Raw genomic sequence first — 16975 nt, 5'->3', positions numbered from 1 at the left:
TTGTTGCTCACAGGTCCACTGCACAATGTATCTTACACAGCATGTTCACATTTGTTTAATATGTTGAATCTATGGAAAATGCATAAATGGTAATCCTGTATAAACTTGTGCAAAAGGGAGGCCTATTTCACTTTGTAACATGTGGAGCTCAGATCAACTGTACTGTAACTGCAATAAGCAGCATTCTCAACCATCAATCTCCTAATGATGGCCCTCTACTGTATCACATATAACCAAGCAATGGGCGTAACTTAATATTCAGGAACACCCATATTAAGTAACGCCCCCGATTTGCGGTCTGCAGATATACCTTATTGGCCAAACTGCAACACTGCAGTCAGGGGTACTTCATTGTTGGGATACAAGATTTTGAACTGTACTTCATTTTGCGAGATTATGCAATGTGCAAAAACAGAAGCACATCAATCACAGGAGTTGGGTTTATTTTTTCCTATTTACATTAGTATAAAGATGAATTTTACTTTAAAATGAAACAGCTCACAGAACTGCTGTAGATCATTACAGTTTACAAAATTGCAGAGAATTTTTTTTTTCCTTTTGATTGATGGACTTCTACCAATGGTAGCCTATTGGTTGTAGCAATTCCAATGTAACTGATTGGTCAAGAGTATAAGGCACACCTCTCGCTTGCAGCATTCATTTTCACGTACAACCCTCAAAATACACAACCTCTCAGAATTCCGAGAGAGTGAAATACCATTAAAATATGACCACAACATTTTAGACAAGGACACAGAAATTACATGTTCAATATTCCATATTTAAGAACTTACATAGAATACGTCCTTGTAACTCTATATAAACATTTGAAGTTGCCAATGTCGGTTTTCTGCAGAAATTGTGAAAATTATGCATCAGTTTGTTAAAATAACCATTGGCAGGTAGATTTCAATTGCTGAGCCAAACCATTAAGTTTAATGCATCATGTTTTTTTCTGTTCAAAATAAAGATGCTTATATATGCACATGTAACTGAATTCCAATCTTAAAAATAAAAAAGAACTTTTGTACACTTTCTTGATAGAGAATGTGAACAAATGAGCATTCACAAAAAATAAATCTCCCATTTATGGTCTACCCAGGACAATGTACCTACCTGGGAAAACCAACAAACCCTTCTAATACCATTAGGAGTCCATTTCTGTCACCCATTACCCACTGACAACTCCCCCATATTATCTCAATGCCAGCTCCTGCTCAACCCAGGCATAACTTAAGTCCTTTGATTTGCAAGCTAATGACTCACCTACCCAGAAATACACAACTGTTACTTTGTAGTCCCTTCATACACAAAGCATTGGTTAATTACATTTAAGCAATTTTTCCCCAAAGGCCAGCCTCAAATAGTTGGACACTTCACCTAGCTTTTGTTAAGTGTGATTCAATAAGAGACACAACTAAAGTATTGAATGTTTATTTCAGAGAAAGTGAACTGTCGCTGTTCCAGAATCAGGGATGAATGGGTAGTTGGCTGTGTAGCTCAGTATGGCTCAGGTTCATACCTGAAACAGATAGTTAAGAGTTAGTTACGTGTCTGTGCATACACAAGTCTAATACTCTGTGGGGTAAGGTCAAACCTGGTCAATCTTTAGGATGGTGAATTGTTTGTGATTATGAGGGGTCCAAGGACAGCATTCTGCATTTGTAGCATCCCTAGAAGAAACATGTCAGACGCATCCCATTCCAATGCTCTTGGACAAGTAAATTCAATGGGGTGCAAAGATACCTGTTTCAATTCCCCTTTTTGTACGGGACTTGCAACTGAAGTCACAGCAGTCACAGACTGTACTATGGTAGGGGTCATCAAGAAGCTCCCAACTGAAAAGTAGTAATTTAGTCATTAAGTTAACTAATATCTCTTAAGATTAGTATTTTCAGGTCTAGCGAACCTATATGCTGTTAGTTTTTACCCATGCCCTTTCACATAGTGGCAGGCCTTCTTGCTGGTGTCAATGGCAGTGGGGTCCCAGGCCAAAAGTTTACAGTGAATATAGACCTAAGAAAAACAAACATTAGTGTACATTCTGTGTCAGAATGTCAATAATATAGATGAGTACACATACTTCCTCTCCAATGGCAAACTTGAAAGCTTGTAGAAAAAGACTGAGTTCTGAAGTTTCTTGTCTTGGTTGAAACTTTGAGTTTGAAGTCTTGCTGTCCACAAGGCATCTGATGGTAGAACATTTGATGAATCAGGAATAATTAAAATGCTTGAATCTTCATGTTGATTAGCCAAGTCTGGTTGAGGTGGTTTGAGGCAACAAGTGACAACAAGGGAGTGGCCATGTGGACTACATTCCAACCACTTCACATTTAGGAATTATTCATGCAGTCTAGCATTAAATCCATTCACTTGAACATACCAGGAGATAAAACTTAATCTGGGGTCAACAATACAGGTTTCCATCCAAAGGGATGGGGCTAATCTTTGCAGCAGAGAAATGTATTCCAGTAGCTGCAAGCAAAAATTGTGTGTTCTTGATTTCAAATGATACAAGATCTGTTGATCTACAGCCTGCTTTCATAACACTTGCCCTCAATTTAGGGGCAGCAAGTTTAAGATGTTACATTAAATAATAAAAATACTGAAGCAAGCAGTTTGTCGGACAATGTAGAATTAACTACATATCGGTGAGGCTATCAGTAACATCAACTAACTAGCTAACAAGGGAAACTTGCCTGCATAAGAAGCTTGCTAGATCACAGGACATTGGTTAAAATAAACTTGCTGTGTACATCTGACAAATTAATTCCACTTACACATTTTCATCCCTTCACAACAATTCATACACTGTCTCAGCCAATTTAGAACAGACTCTTATGGGGCCTGGCTTTAACACTTAGAGTGCACAAACACAAACAGTAAACTTCTTGTTGAATCTTTCACAGCTTTAAAATGTAGCTATAGGAGTCAGAACAGGCAAAGCAAGTAGGGAACATCAATGCCTGTGGGCAAAGAAAGCATAATGGCATTACAGCCCAGTTTAACATACCCATTGTTGGTGATGATTGGGTGCACCAGGCCCTCAGACCCTAGCTCTGGTGTTGTAGTTGCCACACACTCTTCTAAGAACAGAGCCAAGGGCTGATGGACCTTCTGCTCCACTGCTGCAGAAATGTGGATGAATGATCCCAAGGGATATTCCCTGGACAAATGTGGTCCAGAGAGGTCATCTGCAGGAAACACATGATCAATTGTAAGTCTACAGGAGTTGAGTCTTTAGAAGCTTACAGATGGTCTCAAACCTACCCTTCTTAAGTTCCATTTGGAAGACTAGATCTCCTCGACCAAATGTATGGAACAACACTGGCTCAAACATGGGAGGCTCCCAGTCTGCAGGTCTATGACAGAGGATGAATTAAACATGTGGTGTTAAAGCAGGTACAACATCAATAAACATAACAGATGTATTCCTAGGGGATGCATGCAGCCAAATTACCTTTCATATGCACAAACAACTGGGTAAGAGAAAGTTTTAACATGAGGTTTGGGTGCCGATGTAAAAGTTAACTCATTCATGTACATCAGTGTATCCCCAGTCACCTGTAGGAGAAGAAGAGTTTAGAAACCCTAATCTAAAAAATGAAATACAAATTTAAAAAAAGCAGCCTCTCAGAAACCTAACCATTCTTTTGAAGTTACAGTCACCAAGTTCCACTTGAAACATGGCCTCCCCAGAAGACATGCTGTTAGGAGAACAGTCTCCCAGCAGGAGAAGTGAGGGGTCTATCTGTGCCCGAAGTGCCCTCCATCTCAGCGTGACTGAATCAGGACCACATTCTACCTTTATATCTGACAGGAGGAAAATCAGGGCTCCAATTTTAGTCTCAAAAAAATTTCACAGCATTGATATCAAAGTTCAGCTACAGGTTACTTCAATAAAAAATAACAAATATAATAAAACAGTTACCTTCCTGTGCTGCAACAGCCAGGCCAAGGCCAATTACACTAAACAAAAAGAAAGCCATTTCCTGACTAAATGTCACCATTCAGAGGGAGAGACGTTTTTATAGGCCCTATACCTGCCAACTAGGTATTGAGTTAACTGCTGCCATGCGACGCCTGTTAGCTGTTAAAAATCCCCAGCTGCAGGCAATCAGTTACTGATTTGGAAATTATTATGCACTCATCCAAAATCACAGATAATTAAGCAAAGTGATAAGCTGGGTTTTTTTTCTATCAATGATATTTCAAATGTTTTATTCACTCATTGAAATAAAAAAAAGAAAAGTGAGATTGTTGAAGGAAGTTAAATACCCTAGCGCGACGCGGACGTCAAGTACGCCCACCTAGATGTCGTCGCTAAGGGGAGCCCAGGAGTGGATGCAGCGCGGGATGGATTAGCTCCAGTGTGATGGATGCAGCGCCGGATGGATTAGCTCCAGTGTGATGGACGGGCGCTGAGTGATGTTGAGCGGCATGTTAAGCAGGAAGGATGAGAGCTGAATGACGTTGAGTGGGATGTTGAGCAAGAAGGAAATTATGATTATGAACGGTCTATAATCCAATGACAATATGTATTCTTTCTGTAATGATCGTTTAGATTCAGGGTTGGCTGAACTGTTTTCGACATTTGGGGGACATAAGTGTTTGACTTTTTTTCAATATGCCAAAACGACACTTGAGTATTGGCTCATTAGAACAGCCTATCGCCTATGTTGTGTTTTTTTTTATATAAGTAAAATAAACCCCCGCAGAAATGTCAGATTATTTTTAGTTTGTAACAATATCTTTTAAACGCTAAATTATGTTACTATGCGGAAAAAAACTGTCTTATCAAGTGAAAGATAATAACGATTGTTGGAAGACTCCTGTGACAAACATTGACCGTTTCCTTTTATTTAGACTATTTCTGTCCTGTTGTTGTCATTGTGAGATGTACTTTTTTTACACCACCAATTTAAAAATAAGAGACATGTATATATTTTATATATATTCACAAATAGACATGTATATATTTTATTTAGGATACTTACATAAAAAAAAACAAGATATGCTAACCCCTCCCAAACAATAATGGCATTGCAATTAATACAAATTAACAGAAAACAAAATGTAGTCGAATTATAATATCACTCGTGCCCATCAAAAAAAATATTATTATTTTTTATTTAGGAATGAAACTATGACAGCAGGCTTGCAGCATAGCACCGTATGAATTTGTCATAGTGATATGGTGCTTTGCGTGCAGTGGTGGAGTGGGTGACTCACGGCTCCCAACTCTTAAATATTTACCGAACATAAATTTTCTTTTATCTCCCCTGTGTTTTTATTGCGCTTTTATGTAAAAAAACGAACACAAAAAAAACATAATATGACCAAAAAATATATATATTTTAAGAAAGGGAAATGTAGACTCCTTTAGAGAGTTAATATGTTTCTGTCCGTCCAGTTGGTACCCTCCGCCGGCTCGCATCAGGCGCATCGCCACTCTTTGGCCTGCTCACATCCGGTTCAACATCGCTCAAAGCCGGTCCATCCTGCACTGCGACCAAAAACATCATGTCCAGTTGTCAGTCAGGACTTATCACATAATTTCGTTCAGTTTCGTTTTAGTCAACCAAAATATAACTATTGTAAATATATTTTGATCTATTTTGTCAGTTATCGTCTTTTCAATTGCCATTGAATAAAAGTGTTTAACGATTATTTTGTCTCTGTTTTTGTTGACAAAATGAACACTTGCAACCACATTGGGGGGACTATCCCCCCATGTATACAACAGTATTTATTAGTTTCTAATCTCACAGTAACTCGTGGATTTTCCCTCAGTTCTTCTATTGGTAAAATAATGATTTTGGACTATGCTATTGTGTTTTTTTGTCACTGGCTGTTTTACCAGAATCCAAAGAGCTGCAGATGGCATTGGAACATGTCTCTTGAAAAATTGTACATTCATCAAATTGATTACCAAAGAGATATATATTTTTAAGAAAACCAAAAGACAGAACAGTTTCCTCTCGTTATGCTACAATCAAGAAAAAGACAGAATTGATTATATAATGATAAAGCTGAATACCTAGTTTTATACTTCAGCTTAGATTTCCTCTGAAGGCTGGTCAACATTTAATGTGCCATTCAGCACTCATGCTTTACAAAAATTGACCTGTCATTAGATCAATCAATCAAAATTATTTTTATGAAGCCCTTTTTGTATTTTTTGTATTCATATTTTTTACAGGGACAGTGCTCATTAATCAATGTTTCAGAAAAGGTTCCGGTTTTAGCCAGCCAGCAAATTTTCAACACAGACAACCAATAAGAACATGCAGATCAAAAAAGGACAAGCATCACGTAGCATGCAGACAGTGCAATAGCACAACAAGCAATAAAATACATAAAAACAACAGTGTTCACACCTCTAAAGCTACTGACAACATGGAAAGCAGCAATACACAGCTAGGGATTATGTTCACAAGTCTGATTGGCCTTTATCCATGTCTTCAAGTTTGTTGTGAAGGTGTGATAGGTGGTGCATTTGTATGGGTCTGATGGCGGTGTGTTCCAGACATGGGAAGCTCCATCAGAGAAAGCAGATTAATTAAAGGTGCTCTTCCTTAAGCAGAAATACATACTCCAGAAACCATAGTTTATTGTGCTAGTGGGGAGCCAGTAGAAGAAGGGACAGAGTTAGAGGAAACTTTCTAGAAATTTCCAGAAACAAATTCGTCTTGACAATTATTTTACCAAGTAAGGAAATTCTGTAGGAAATTCACTATTCAGACCCTTCCCCTTTTCACATTTTGAATACATTTTTCTTTAATAAATCTACACACAATACCCCATAATAACAGAGCAAAAACTGTTTTTTATAAATGTTTTTATTGACATTCTTAAAAATAAAAAATAAACATTTACCTAAGTATTCACACCAGTTTTTGCCTCCCCAACCACCCGGGCTGCAGTCCGTCTGTTTCTATTTATTGGTTTTATATGTTTCTACAACTTTTGGAGGTAAATCCAATTGACTGGATATGATTTGGATTGGCACACACCAGTGTCCCACAGTTTACACTGTGTGTCAGCAAATCCCAAGCCATGAGGTTAAAGGAATACCTAAGAACGAGACTGATCCCAAAAAAGAAATCTGTATCATTGAAGGTCCCCAAAAACGTGGTCACGTTTGGAGGAAAACCGGAGGAAACCAGAAACTGCTCATCACCTGACCAATACCAACCCTATGATGAAGCAGGGCGGTGGCAACATAATGCTGTGGGGATGTTTTTCAGTGGCAGGGACTGGCAGACTAGTCAGGTTCAGGGGAAAGATGAACAGATCAATGTACTGACTGAGCCTTGAGTCCAGAGTGCTCAGGCCTCAGACTGAGGTGAAGGTTCACTTTCCAACATGAAATTGATCCTAAGCACCCAGCCAAGACAATACAGGAGTGCTTCAAGACAAGTCTGTGAATGTCCTTGAGTGGTTCAGCTCTAACCCAATCCAACATCTCTGGAAAACCTGAAAATGAAGCTGACAGTGCTTGAGAGGATATACAGAGAAGAATGGGAGAAACTCCCCAAATACAAGTGTGCATTGCTGATGGAGAGAGAACACAGGCGCAGGAAGAATGGAGGACTTAAATAACAGAAAAAAACGGAACAGAACATAAAAATCGAAAATGAAAACAGGACATGAAAAGCTGTAAACAACTGATTTTCAATGGAATATCTACAGTATCGCACAGAAGTAAGTACACACCTCACATTTTTGTAAATATTTGATTATATCTTTTCATGTGACAACACTGAAGAAATGACACTGTGTATAACTTGTATAACAGTGTAAATATGCTGTCCCCTCAAAATAACTCAACACACAGCCATTAACCCTTTGACGCATACAATCACACCAGTGTGATCAGGCTAGAGTGGTCCCTGAAGCGTACGATCACACCGGTGTGATTAGAACGCCTAGGTGTAAGTGACGTAACAATGGCTGGTCAGACCGCGTTGTTATTTACTCACATTTAGCTCAAACAGTGTTTATAACTTTATTTCCTAATTGTAATTGTTTCAAGACCACACTATGATATTAACCAGGTAGCAAGCTTTAAGATCGGGACAAGAAGTGTTACTTACGTACCAACAGACAGCCAACACTAGCAGTTATATGTTTCTACAATGAACATAATACACAAAAACGAATGATATTAGCGACTACTATAGAGCATCTTAACATTTCCTGGAAGAGCTGACAACTGGTCAAAATCATTGTGTAAAAACTTTCTAGAAGTTACGTTACCCGTTGTGGGCGCCACTATGCTTTTCATGTAGTTTATTTATTTTCACTGCACTGAATTACAGGTCACGCTTTGTTAGCTAGTGGTTAGCTGACGTTTGCTAGCTAGCTACAGTTACACATCAATCAGCTTTTGCAGCTCTTTGAATTTGAGTCAATGAGAGAAGCTTGCAATGCAATGTATGTAGTATTCCTTACCTGGCAAGGTGACTGTTCATATTCTGGAACTCTGAGTGAGTACTGAACTCACAAGCAAAAAAAACTCACGCTGGGGGGCCGTTAAGGAATATTTGAAACTCACGTGTGAAAACGTTAATGTCTAAATCGCTGGCAACAAAAGTGAGTACACCCCTAAGTGAAAATGTCCAAATTGGGCCCAATTAGCCATTTTCCCTACCCGGTGTCATGTGACTCGTAAGTGGTAATTACAAGGTCTCAGGTGTGAATGGGGAGCAGGTGTGTTAAATTTGGTGTTATTGCTCTCACACTCCCTCATACAGGTCACTGGAAGTTAAACATGGCACCTCATAGGAAAGAACTCTCTGGGGATCTGAAAAAAGGTATTGTTGCTCTACATAAAGATGGCCTAGGCTATAAGAAGATGAGTTCTTTGGTGGCCAAAACCATGCAGCGGTTTAACAGAACAGGTTCCACTCAGAACAGGCCTCGCCATGGTCGACCAAAGAAGTTGAGTGCACGTGCTCAGCATCATATCCAGAAGTTGTCTTTGGGAAATAGACGTATGAATGCTAACAGCATTGCTGAAGAGGTTGAAGGGGTGGGGGGTCAGCCTGTCAGTGCTCAGACCATATGCCGCACACTGCATCAAATTGGTCTGCATGGCTGTCATCCCAGAAGGAAGCCTCTTCTAAAGATGATGCACAAGAAAGCCCGCAAACAGCTAGCTGAAGACAAGCAGACTAAGGACATGGATTACAGGAGACCAAGATAAACTTATTTGGTTCAGATGGTGTCAAGCGTGTGTGGCGGGAACCAGGTGAGGAGTACAAAGACAAGTGTGTCTTTGCCTACAGTCAAGCATGTTGGTGGGAGTGTCATGGTCTGGGGCTGCATGAGTGCTGCCGGCACTGGGGAGCTACAGTTCCTTGAGGGAACCATGAATGCCAACATGTACTGTGACATACTAAAGCAGAGCATGATCCCCTCCCTTCGGAGACTGGGCCGTAGGGCAGTTTTCCAACATGATAACGACCCCAAACACACCTCCAAGATGACCACTGCCTTGCTTGAGAAGCTGAGGTGATGGACTTGCAAAGTATGTATCCAGACCTAAACCCTATTGAGCATCTGTGGGGCATCCTCAAATGGAAGGTGGAGGAGTGCAAGGTCTCTAATAGGGGTGGAGCCGAACCCGAGTTCAGCGTCCTTCAACAAGGACGGGTGGTGGTGGGGTTCATAATGTTCACAAATGGTATTTATTTGTTGGTTTAACCATGGATGAGGTAATGGCTGTTATTTTATTTTATTTTCAATGACGTTCCTTGTTACATGTTCATTGCTGGATTTATGGAAAAATATCAACCAATATTTCCATATCCATAATTATTATAATAGATTTAATTAAAGAATACTTACACTATAACGTAAATTAGAAGTGTAACGGGAAAAAACCCGGAATTTTTACGCCTATTTTGAATTTTACTCAAATACAAATACAAATACTTTTTCCCCCTTAACAAATACAGATACAAATACTGGCTGCTTTGCACACCCCTAGTCTCTAACATCCACCAGCTCTGTGATGTCGTCATGGAGGAGTGGAAGAGGACTCCAGTGGCAACCTGTGAAGCTCTGGTGAACTCCTTGCCCAAGAGGGACATTTTCACTTAGGGGTGTACTCACTTGTTGCCAGAGGTTTAGACATTAATGGCTGTGTGTTGTATTATTTTGAGGGGACAGCAAATTTACACTTTTATACAAGCTGTACACTTACTACTTCACATTTTAGCAAACTGTCATTTCTTCAGTGTTGTCACATTAAAAGATAAAATCAAATATTTACAAAAATGTGAGGGGTGTACTCTGTTCTGTGGGATACTGTATCCTCTTTCCAAAAAAGTTGCAAATAAAATGCAAATAAAAACCTGAGACAACATATCAAATGTTGAAACTGAGAAATTTTATTGTTTTTGCAAGAATACATGCCCATTTTAAATTTGATGCCAGCAACACATTTCAAGTTGGGACAGGGGCATGTTTATCATTGTGTTGCATCACCTGTTCTTTTTACAACACTCTGTAAGCTTTTGGGTACTGGGGAAACCAATTGCTATAGTTTTGAAAGTGAAATGTTTTACCATTTTTGCTTGCTATAGAATGTCTGCTGCTCAACCCTTCTGGGTCTCCTTTGTCGTATTTTTCTTTTCATAATGCGCCAAATGTTTTCAATTGTTGACAGGTCTAGACTGCAGGCAGGCCAATTTAGCACCAAAACTCTTCTTCTACGGAGCCATGCTGTTGTAATATGTGCAAAATGTGGTTTGACATTGTCTTGCTGAAATAAACAAGGCCTTCCCTAAAAAAACATTGTCTAGATGGCAGCATATGTTGCATATATGTGTTGTATATATGTATGTATTTTCACCATTAATGCTGCCTTCACAGATGTGCAAGTCACCCATACTTGTGCACTAATGCACCCCCATACCATCACAGATGCTGACTTTTGAACTGTGCGCTGTTAACAAGCTGGTTGGTCCCTCTTTAGCCGGGAGGATACGGCGTCCATGATTCCCAAAAATAATTTATTTGATTTGTCATACCACAGGACAGTTTTCCACTTTGCTTCAGTCCATCTTAAATGTGTTCATGCCCAGAGAAGGCGGATCTTGTTTATATCTCATTTCTGCTTTGCATAGTAGAGTTTTAACTTGCATTTGTGGATGCAGCGATATACAGACAATGTTTTTGTTTGTGTTCCTGAGCTCATGCAGTGACTTCCACAACATAATCGTGTCTCTTTTTAATGAAGTTCTGGCTGAGGGCCCATAGATCACAGCCATACAATATTGATTTCCGGTTTTGTCCTTTTCGTACAGAGATTTCTCCGGACTCTCTGAATCTTTTAATGATAATATGTACTGTAGATGATGAGATCCCCAAACTCTCTGCAATTTTATGTTGAGAATAGTTAGTCTTAAATTGATGCACTATTTGCCTGTGCAGTCTTTCACAGAGTGGTAAAGCCCTCCCCATCTTTACTTGTGACAGACCCATCCTCTCTGTAATGTTCTTTTCATACCCAATCATGTTACTAACTTGTTGCCAATTATCCTAAATAGTTGTTAGATGTTCCACAAGGTTTTGTTCATCATTACACAACTTTTTCTGTGTTTTGTTGCCCATCCCAGCTTTTTTTAAATGTATGGCAGGCATAAAATTCAAAGTGGGCATATATTTTTCAAGAAACAATGCCATTTCTAAGTTTTAATATTTCATGTGTTGTCATTGTACTATTTTCTGTTGAATGGGTTTAAATGATTTGCTCATCATTGCATTCTGTTTTAATTGACATTTTCCACAGTGTCCCAAGTCTTTTGGAAACAAGATTATACATGAGCGTACAGAGGTCCATTATCAGGAACCATCACTCCTGTGTTCCAGTGGCATGTTACGTTTGATTATCAAAGTTTATTATTTTAAAAGGCTAATTGATCACTAGGAATCCCTTTTGCGATAATGATAGCACTGCTGAAAACTGTTCTAACAGAGTGCTGATTAAAGAAGAAATAAAACTCCTTCTTTAGACTAGTTCATTATCTGGAGCATCAGCAATTGTGGGTTTGATTACAGACTCAAAATAGCCAGAAACTAAGAACTTTGTTCTGAAACTCGTCTGTTTTTATTCTGAGAATTGCTGGCTATTCCTTGTGAGAAATTGCCAAGAAACTGAAACTCTCCTACAACGATTTGTACTTCTCTCATCACAGAACAGTGCAAACTGGCTCTAACCAGAATAGAAAGAGGAGTGGGAGGCCCAGGTGCACAATTTAGCAAAAGGACAAATACATTAGATGGTCTAGTTTTAGAAACTGACGCGTCACAGGTCCTCAACTGGCAACTTCATTAAATAGTACCTGCAAAACACCAGTCTCAATGTCAACAGCGAAGAAGCGACTCCGGGATGATGGCCTTCTAGGCAGAGTTCTTCCTCTGTCCAGTGTCTGTGTTCTTTTGCCCATCTATATATTTTCTTTTTATTGGCTTGTCTCAGATATGGCTTTTTCTTTGCAACTCTGCCTAGAAGGCCTTTCTTTTGCTTGAAAAAGCCCAAATCATAAAATGTTTGTGGAATGACCCAATTTATTTGTTAAGTGTAGTTAAATAGCTACTTAAAATGTGATGAACCTTTAGTGAAATGACACAGCAGGTATGATGAAGGCATAAGTCTTAAGCCTATTTATTTTACTGTCGACAATGATGTACAGGGCAGTGTCTCACCATTAAAGGGCTAGGGAATTATTACCAGCTAAACTATTCACCTTTTCATATCAATCCAATGTCACAGTGGAAAATCTTTCTTTGTAAGTATTACTTCTTCATATTTCTGCTGACAAGGTCTTACAAGTTCTACTGGGCTGAGCCCCTCTGTGACCTATGAATCCTCCTCTGAACTTTTCCTTTTAACTTTCGACACTGTGGCCTCCCCCGGGTAGGGCCACAGTGTCGCCGGACCCCCCCCCCGTCTCAGTTCCAAGGTGTTACGCTGCTATATTATTGTGCTGGGGGATATGAGGAATGCACTTCTAACTTTTCTCAGTCTCCTCCAGTTTTACATTTTAGGAGGAGATGAGGTCCTGGTCAACACCTGCGGAGTACCTGGTTTGGGGGGCCCGTTGCTGTCCCTGTCCTTGTCCATCTGGTCATACTTCTGACCTAGTCTAGAATCAAATAGACTCTGGATTGATCCATTGTTACAGTTTTGCTCCAATATGTCACTCTGACACCAGCTTGAGCAAGCTTATATTTTAAAGATGTTCCTGTTAAATAACAATATCCCAAGTATGAATGCAGTTTTATGTTGCAAAGCTGCAGCTACTCTTCGTGTTGTTCACAAAAAACATAGAGACGTTTGTGCATAGATGCCTCATATTGGTGCCTGTCAAGTAGTGTTTTCAGTGATTTTTGCTAATTTAAATGTATGCAATTTAGTTAATAACAGATCTTTATGACAAGATCCATTTATACCCACTTCGCCAAACTGAATTATAATCTGAAATATTGTGCGATACCAAAAAGCAGATGTTTTTTTATACCTGGAAATGGGCTGAAGTAGGAATTTAAATCAATAAACAGGGATTGTTTGTCCCTTATTGACCTATGCCAGCAGTGCAACTTCCCATAAATGATCGTTTTCTTAACTTAACTAACACCCATATGGCTCATATCCACTAAAATGGGTTAATGCATCCAGACAGTTGCCTGAAGTTCAGTTTACCGCACAAACAGTCAGTTGAACTTTGGATAGATTCCTGTTGTAATCATTTGCTGATAGAGCTATTTGTTATGATTTTTTGGGGGGGGCTGGTTCTCTTTTTTGTTGTGATTTGGAAATTGGAGGGAATTACACAATTTCTATTTTTGTTGGAGAGTATATTTTTTTACCCTCCCACTCCACCTTGGATGAAAAAAGTTAACATTAGCCTGCTCTATAAAAGCTGGATGACTCTAGAAAGAGTGCAAATCTCTGACAGACAACAGTCTGACAGAATAATGGCAGGAATGAAGACAACTTTAGTTTGCCTCCTTCTCATCTGTCTCCTTCAGGATTCTTTGAGTAGACATGGTAGGCTTCATTTGAGTTGTTTTGCTTCATACTATTTTCAAGCAGAGATGGAAAAGATACTGTACAACTGGATAATTGCAATAGTAGCCAATACATACACATCGTTGTGTTGCTTCAATTGCTAGGGAGAGTCATTAAATATCTGAATTAATGTATAGTATTGTTTGTCATACCTCAGGTAGCCATGCTTTGAGACCTCGCATCCAAAGAGAATTAAAGGGGTCTAAAACTCGTGTAACGGATATACAAACAGTCCTCACAGAGTACAATGTAAGTGCTCCAAAATACATTTACACAATGTTATTTTTGTATTTTTCACAATGCTTGGGGCTTCTCTGGTAGCATATATGATTGGCCCCCTTGGCAGATAACAATCATTTAATTGGTGTTTAGATTAAGGCAAGAGTGACATGTTATTTTGTTCCCCTTTTCATACATTCAGATCTCCCTACCAGATGGATTCATCGATTATGAAGTAGATGTGAGTTACATTTTCGTGTTAACATATTGACGTTTGCCTTTTTAAGACAAATAAGCACAGTTGATCACAAAGTTTTACTTTGGTGTCGGAAAGTAACTTTGGTGTCAGCTTGTTATTTATTTTCAGGGATTTATGGCGTATGACGTATTGAAGCTAATTTTTCCCCCTCTGTATTGGTGAAATAGTTGTATGAGTTTACAACTATCCAAACACCAGTTGTAACTGCCATTTTTTTTATCATTATGCTAAAATATTTTGTGTTATGTTAACATGTTGTTATGTTGAAAAGATTTCCCATACACAGTCACACTTGTGTTACGATTGTTATTCTCTAAACTAGATGGTAATTTTTCATTAAAAAAAATTGTGGCTGGCAAGTTTTAAAGTATTGCCATCATTATACATGTTGGATTTGTTAGACTTTTTACAGGTCTTAGAGGACTTAAAAGTATTCAAGGTTTAGGAATATTACCCGTATTAGATGTTGAGTAGGACAAGTTACAGGAGGAGTGTGAGGAGGATTAGGAGTTGGAGTAGTAGGAGTAGAAGGAGGAGTAGGATGAGTTGTAAAAGTACAAGTTGGAGGAGTATTAGTAACAATAAGAGTGCAGGAGGAGTGTGAGGAGGATTAGAAGTTGGAGTAGTAGGAGTAGAAGGAGGAGTAGGATGAGTTGTAAAAGTACAAGTTGGAGGAGTATTAGTAACAATAAGAGTGCAGGAGGAGTGTGAGGAGGATTAGGAGTTGGAGTAGTAGGAGTAGAAGGAGGAGTAGGAGGAGTAGTAGAAGGAATAGGGAGTATGTGGAGGAGGATTAGTAGTAGGAGTAGTAGTAAAAGTTTAAACAGTAATAGTAGTAATAAAGGGTTTTTGTGGATCAAAAAGAGGCTTAGGTGGTTGGGGCTAAGCAGGTAAGTAGGTAGGGCGAGGCAGACAGGACAGCGGGTAGGCAGAGCAGGTGGCTGACAGGTGGGCAGTTGGAGGTGTTTGGAGGCTGGGTAAGGTGGGTCTTGGTAACGGGGATTAAACAGGGTTAGTTGGAAGGAACAACTAAACTGGGTGCTCAAACTAAGGTTTGGAGCGGCTGGGAATGTTAATATCTAGTAGTGAAAAACAACGATCTAGCGCCGGACAGACGGAAACCAGGGTATATATAGGCACGCTGATGAGGTAATGAATAGCAGGTGCGGAGACTTGAGGGGTAGTGGGGTAAAGCCCCACATACATGGACAGACAGGAGAGAGAGAATGCCTGGCCCGGACTATGAGGAGGTGGATGCGGAAGGCGTGACACCTAGATTTTATGCCCATTCTCTAACATTGGAATACGCAATTATATCGCGATAACCTTTTCACAAAGTATCATATAAACTTAATTCCAAGTTCAAAATATTCTCCAGTGGGCTGCAAAACTTTTTCAATCTTTAATTTGATGGAAATAGACAACTTTTAGATTTTATACACATTTTCTAACTTTGATGAACGCTATTATATTGCAATAACCTTTTCAAAAAGTATCATAGATACTTTATTCCAAGTTCAAAATATTCCTTATGAGGCTGGACAACTTTTACAACCTACAATTTGATCAAAATAGTACACTAAACTTTTATACACATTTTAAAACTTTGAAAAACACAGTTTTAATGCAATAACTTTTACAAAAAGTATAATAGAAAAGTTCAACATATTGTTCAGTAGGCTGGACAACTTTTACAACCTTTAATTTGATGTAAATCGTGCACTTAGATTTTATACACATTTTCTAACTCTGAGAATTACTATTATATCGCAATAACTTTTTCAAAACGTATCAGAGAAACTACATTTCATGGTCAAAATATTATACACTAGGGTGGACAACTTTTACAATTTTTGATTTGATCCAGAAACCACAACTAGAATCATGAAAATTCTGCAAACTTTGAAAAACTGTTTTATTGCAAAGAGTTATTAAAGAGTTTCATAGAAACTTCATTCCAAGTTCAAAATATTCTATATTAGGCTGGACAACCTTTACAACCTTTAATTATATCAAAATCGTACACTTAGATTTTATACACATTTTGACCATGAAATTAAGATTTTATATTTTGACCATGAAATGTTTCTATGATAATTTTTAAAATGGTAATTACAATATAATAGTAATTTTAATGAATACTGTATTTTTCAAAGTTCGAAAATGTGTATGATTTACATCAAATTAAAGTTTGTAAAAGTTGTGCAACCTCCTGGAGAATATTTTGACCATGAAATTATAGTTTTTGAAAATGTTTTTGGGTTAAAAAGTGTACTATTTTGATCAATGTAAAGGTTGGAAAACTTTTCCAACCTACTGGAGAATATTTCGAACTATGAATGAAGTTTCTATGATACTTTTTGTAAAAGTTTTTGTGATATAATACAAATTTTCCAAGTTAGAAAATGTGT

General features: G+C 38.5%; 2 protein-coding genes across 4 annotated transcripts in view; one reads left to right on the top strand and one right to left on the bottom strand.

Moving 5' to 3' along the window:
* Window positions 1-1418: 1418 nt before the first annotated feature.
* On the bottom strand, window positions 1419-4052 carry LOC105021529 (zona pellucida sperm-binding protein 3). The gene is made up of 10 exons (XM_010889276.3): window positions 3932-4052; window positions 3647-3813; window positions 3461-3564; window positions 3271-3362; window positions 3014-3194; window positions 2084-2189; window positions 1931-2016; window positions 1747-1838; window positions 1598-1673; window positions 1419-1522 (listed from the first exon to the last, which is right to left on the bottom strand). The coding sequence occupies exons 1-9, from the start codon at window positions 4008-4010 to the stop codon at window positions 1609-1611; spliced, it is 972 nt and encodes a 323-aa protein (XP_010887578.1). The 5' UTR covers window positions 4011-4052; the 3' UTR covers window positions 1419-1522; window positions 1598-1608.
* Window positions 4053-13897: 9845 nt separating this feature from the next.
* Window positions 13898-16975, top strand: part of si:ch211-14a17.10 (putative leucine-rich repeat-containing protein DDB_G0290503) — a 28531-nt gene continuing 25453 nt past the window's right edge. Inside the window, exons 1-3 of one of the 3 annotated variants that reach the window (XM_020045541.3) lie at window positions 13898-14065; window positions 14244-14335; window positions 14508-14546. In XM_020045541.3, the coding sequence (XP_019901100.2) occupies window positions 13903-14065; window positions 14244-14335; window positions 14508-14546 (294 nt within the window). In that variant the 5' untranslated portion in view covers window positions 13898-13902. The remainder of the gene's footprint in view (window positions 14066-14243; window positions 14336-14507; window positions 14547-16975) is intronic. The other 2 variants (XM_010889311.5, XM_010889301.5) reach the window with 2 other exon arrangements.

The sequence above is a fragment of the Esox lucius genome, chromosome 3, assembly GCF_011004845.1.
Source record: "Esox lucius isolate fEsoLuc1 chromosome 3, fEsoLuc1.pri, whole genome shotgun sequence".
Lineage (NCBI taxonomy): Eukaryota > Metazoa > Chordata > Actinopteri > Esociformes > Esocidae > Esox > Esox lucius.
This window is presented reverse-complemented; position numbering and strand designations above follow the sequence as displayed.

Excerpts from the sequence above, each read along its gene's own strand:
- LOC105021529 (XM_010889276.3), bottom strand. The coding sequence starts at position 4,010 with ATGGTGACATTTAGTCAGGAAATGGCTTTCTTTTTGTTTAGTGTAATT. Across the intron at positions 3,814-3,931 it reads GGCTGTTGCAGCACAGGAAG|ATATAAAGGTAGAATGTGGT; the intron begins GTAACTGTTTTA and ends TCCTCCTGTCAG. Across the intron at positions 3,195-3,270 it reads CCAAATGGAACTTAAGAAGG|ATGACCTCTCTGGACCACAT; the intron begins GTAGGTTTGAGA and ends TGTTTCCTGCAG.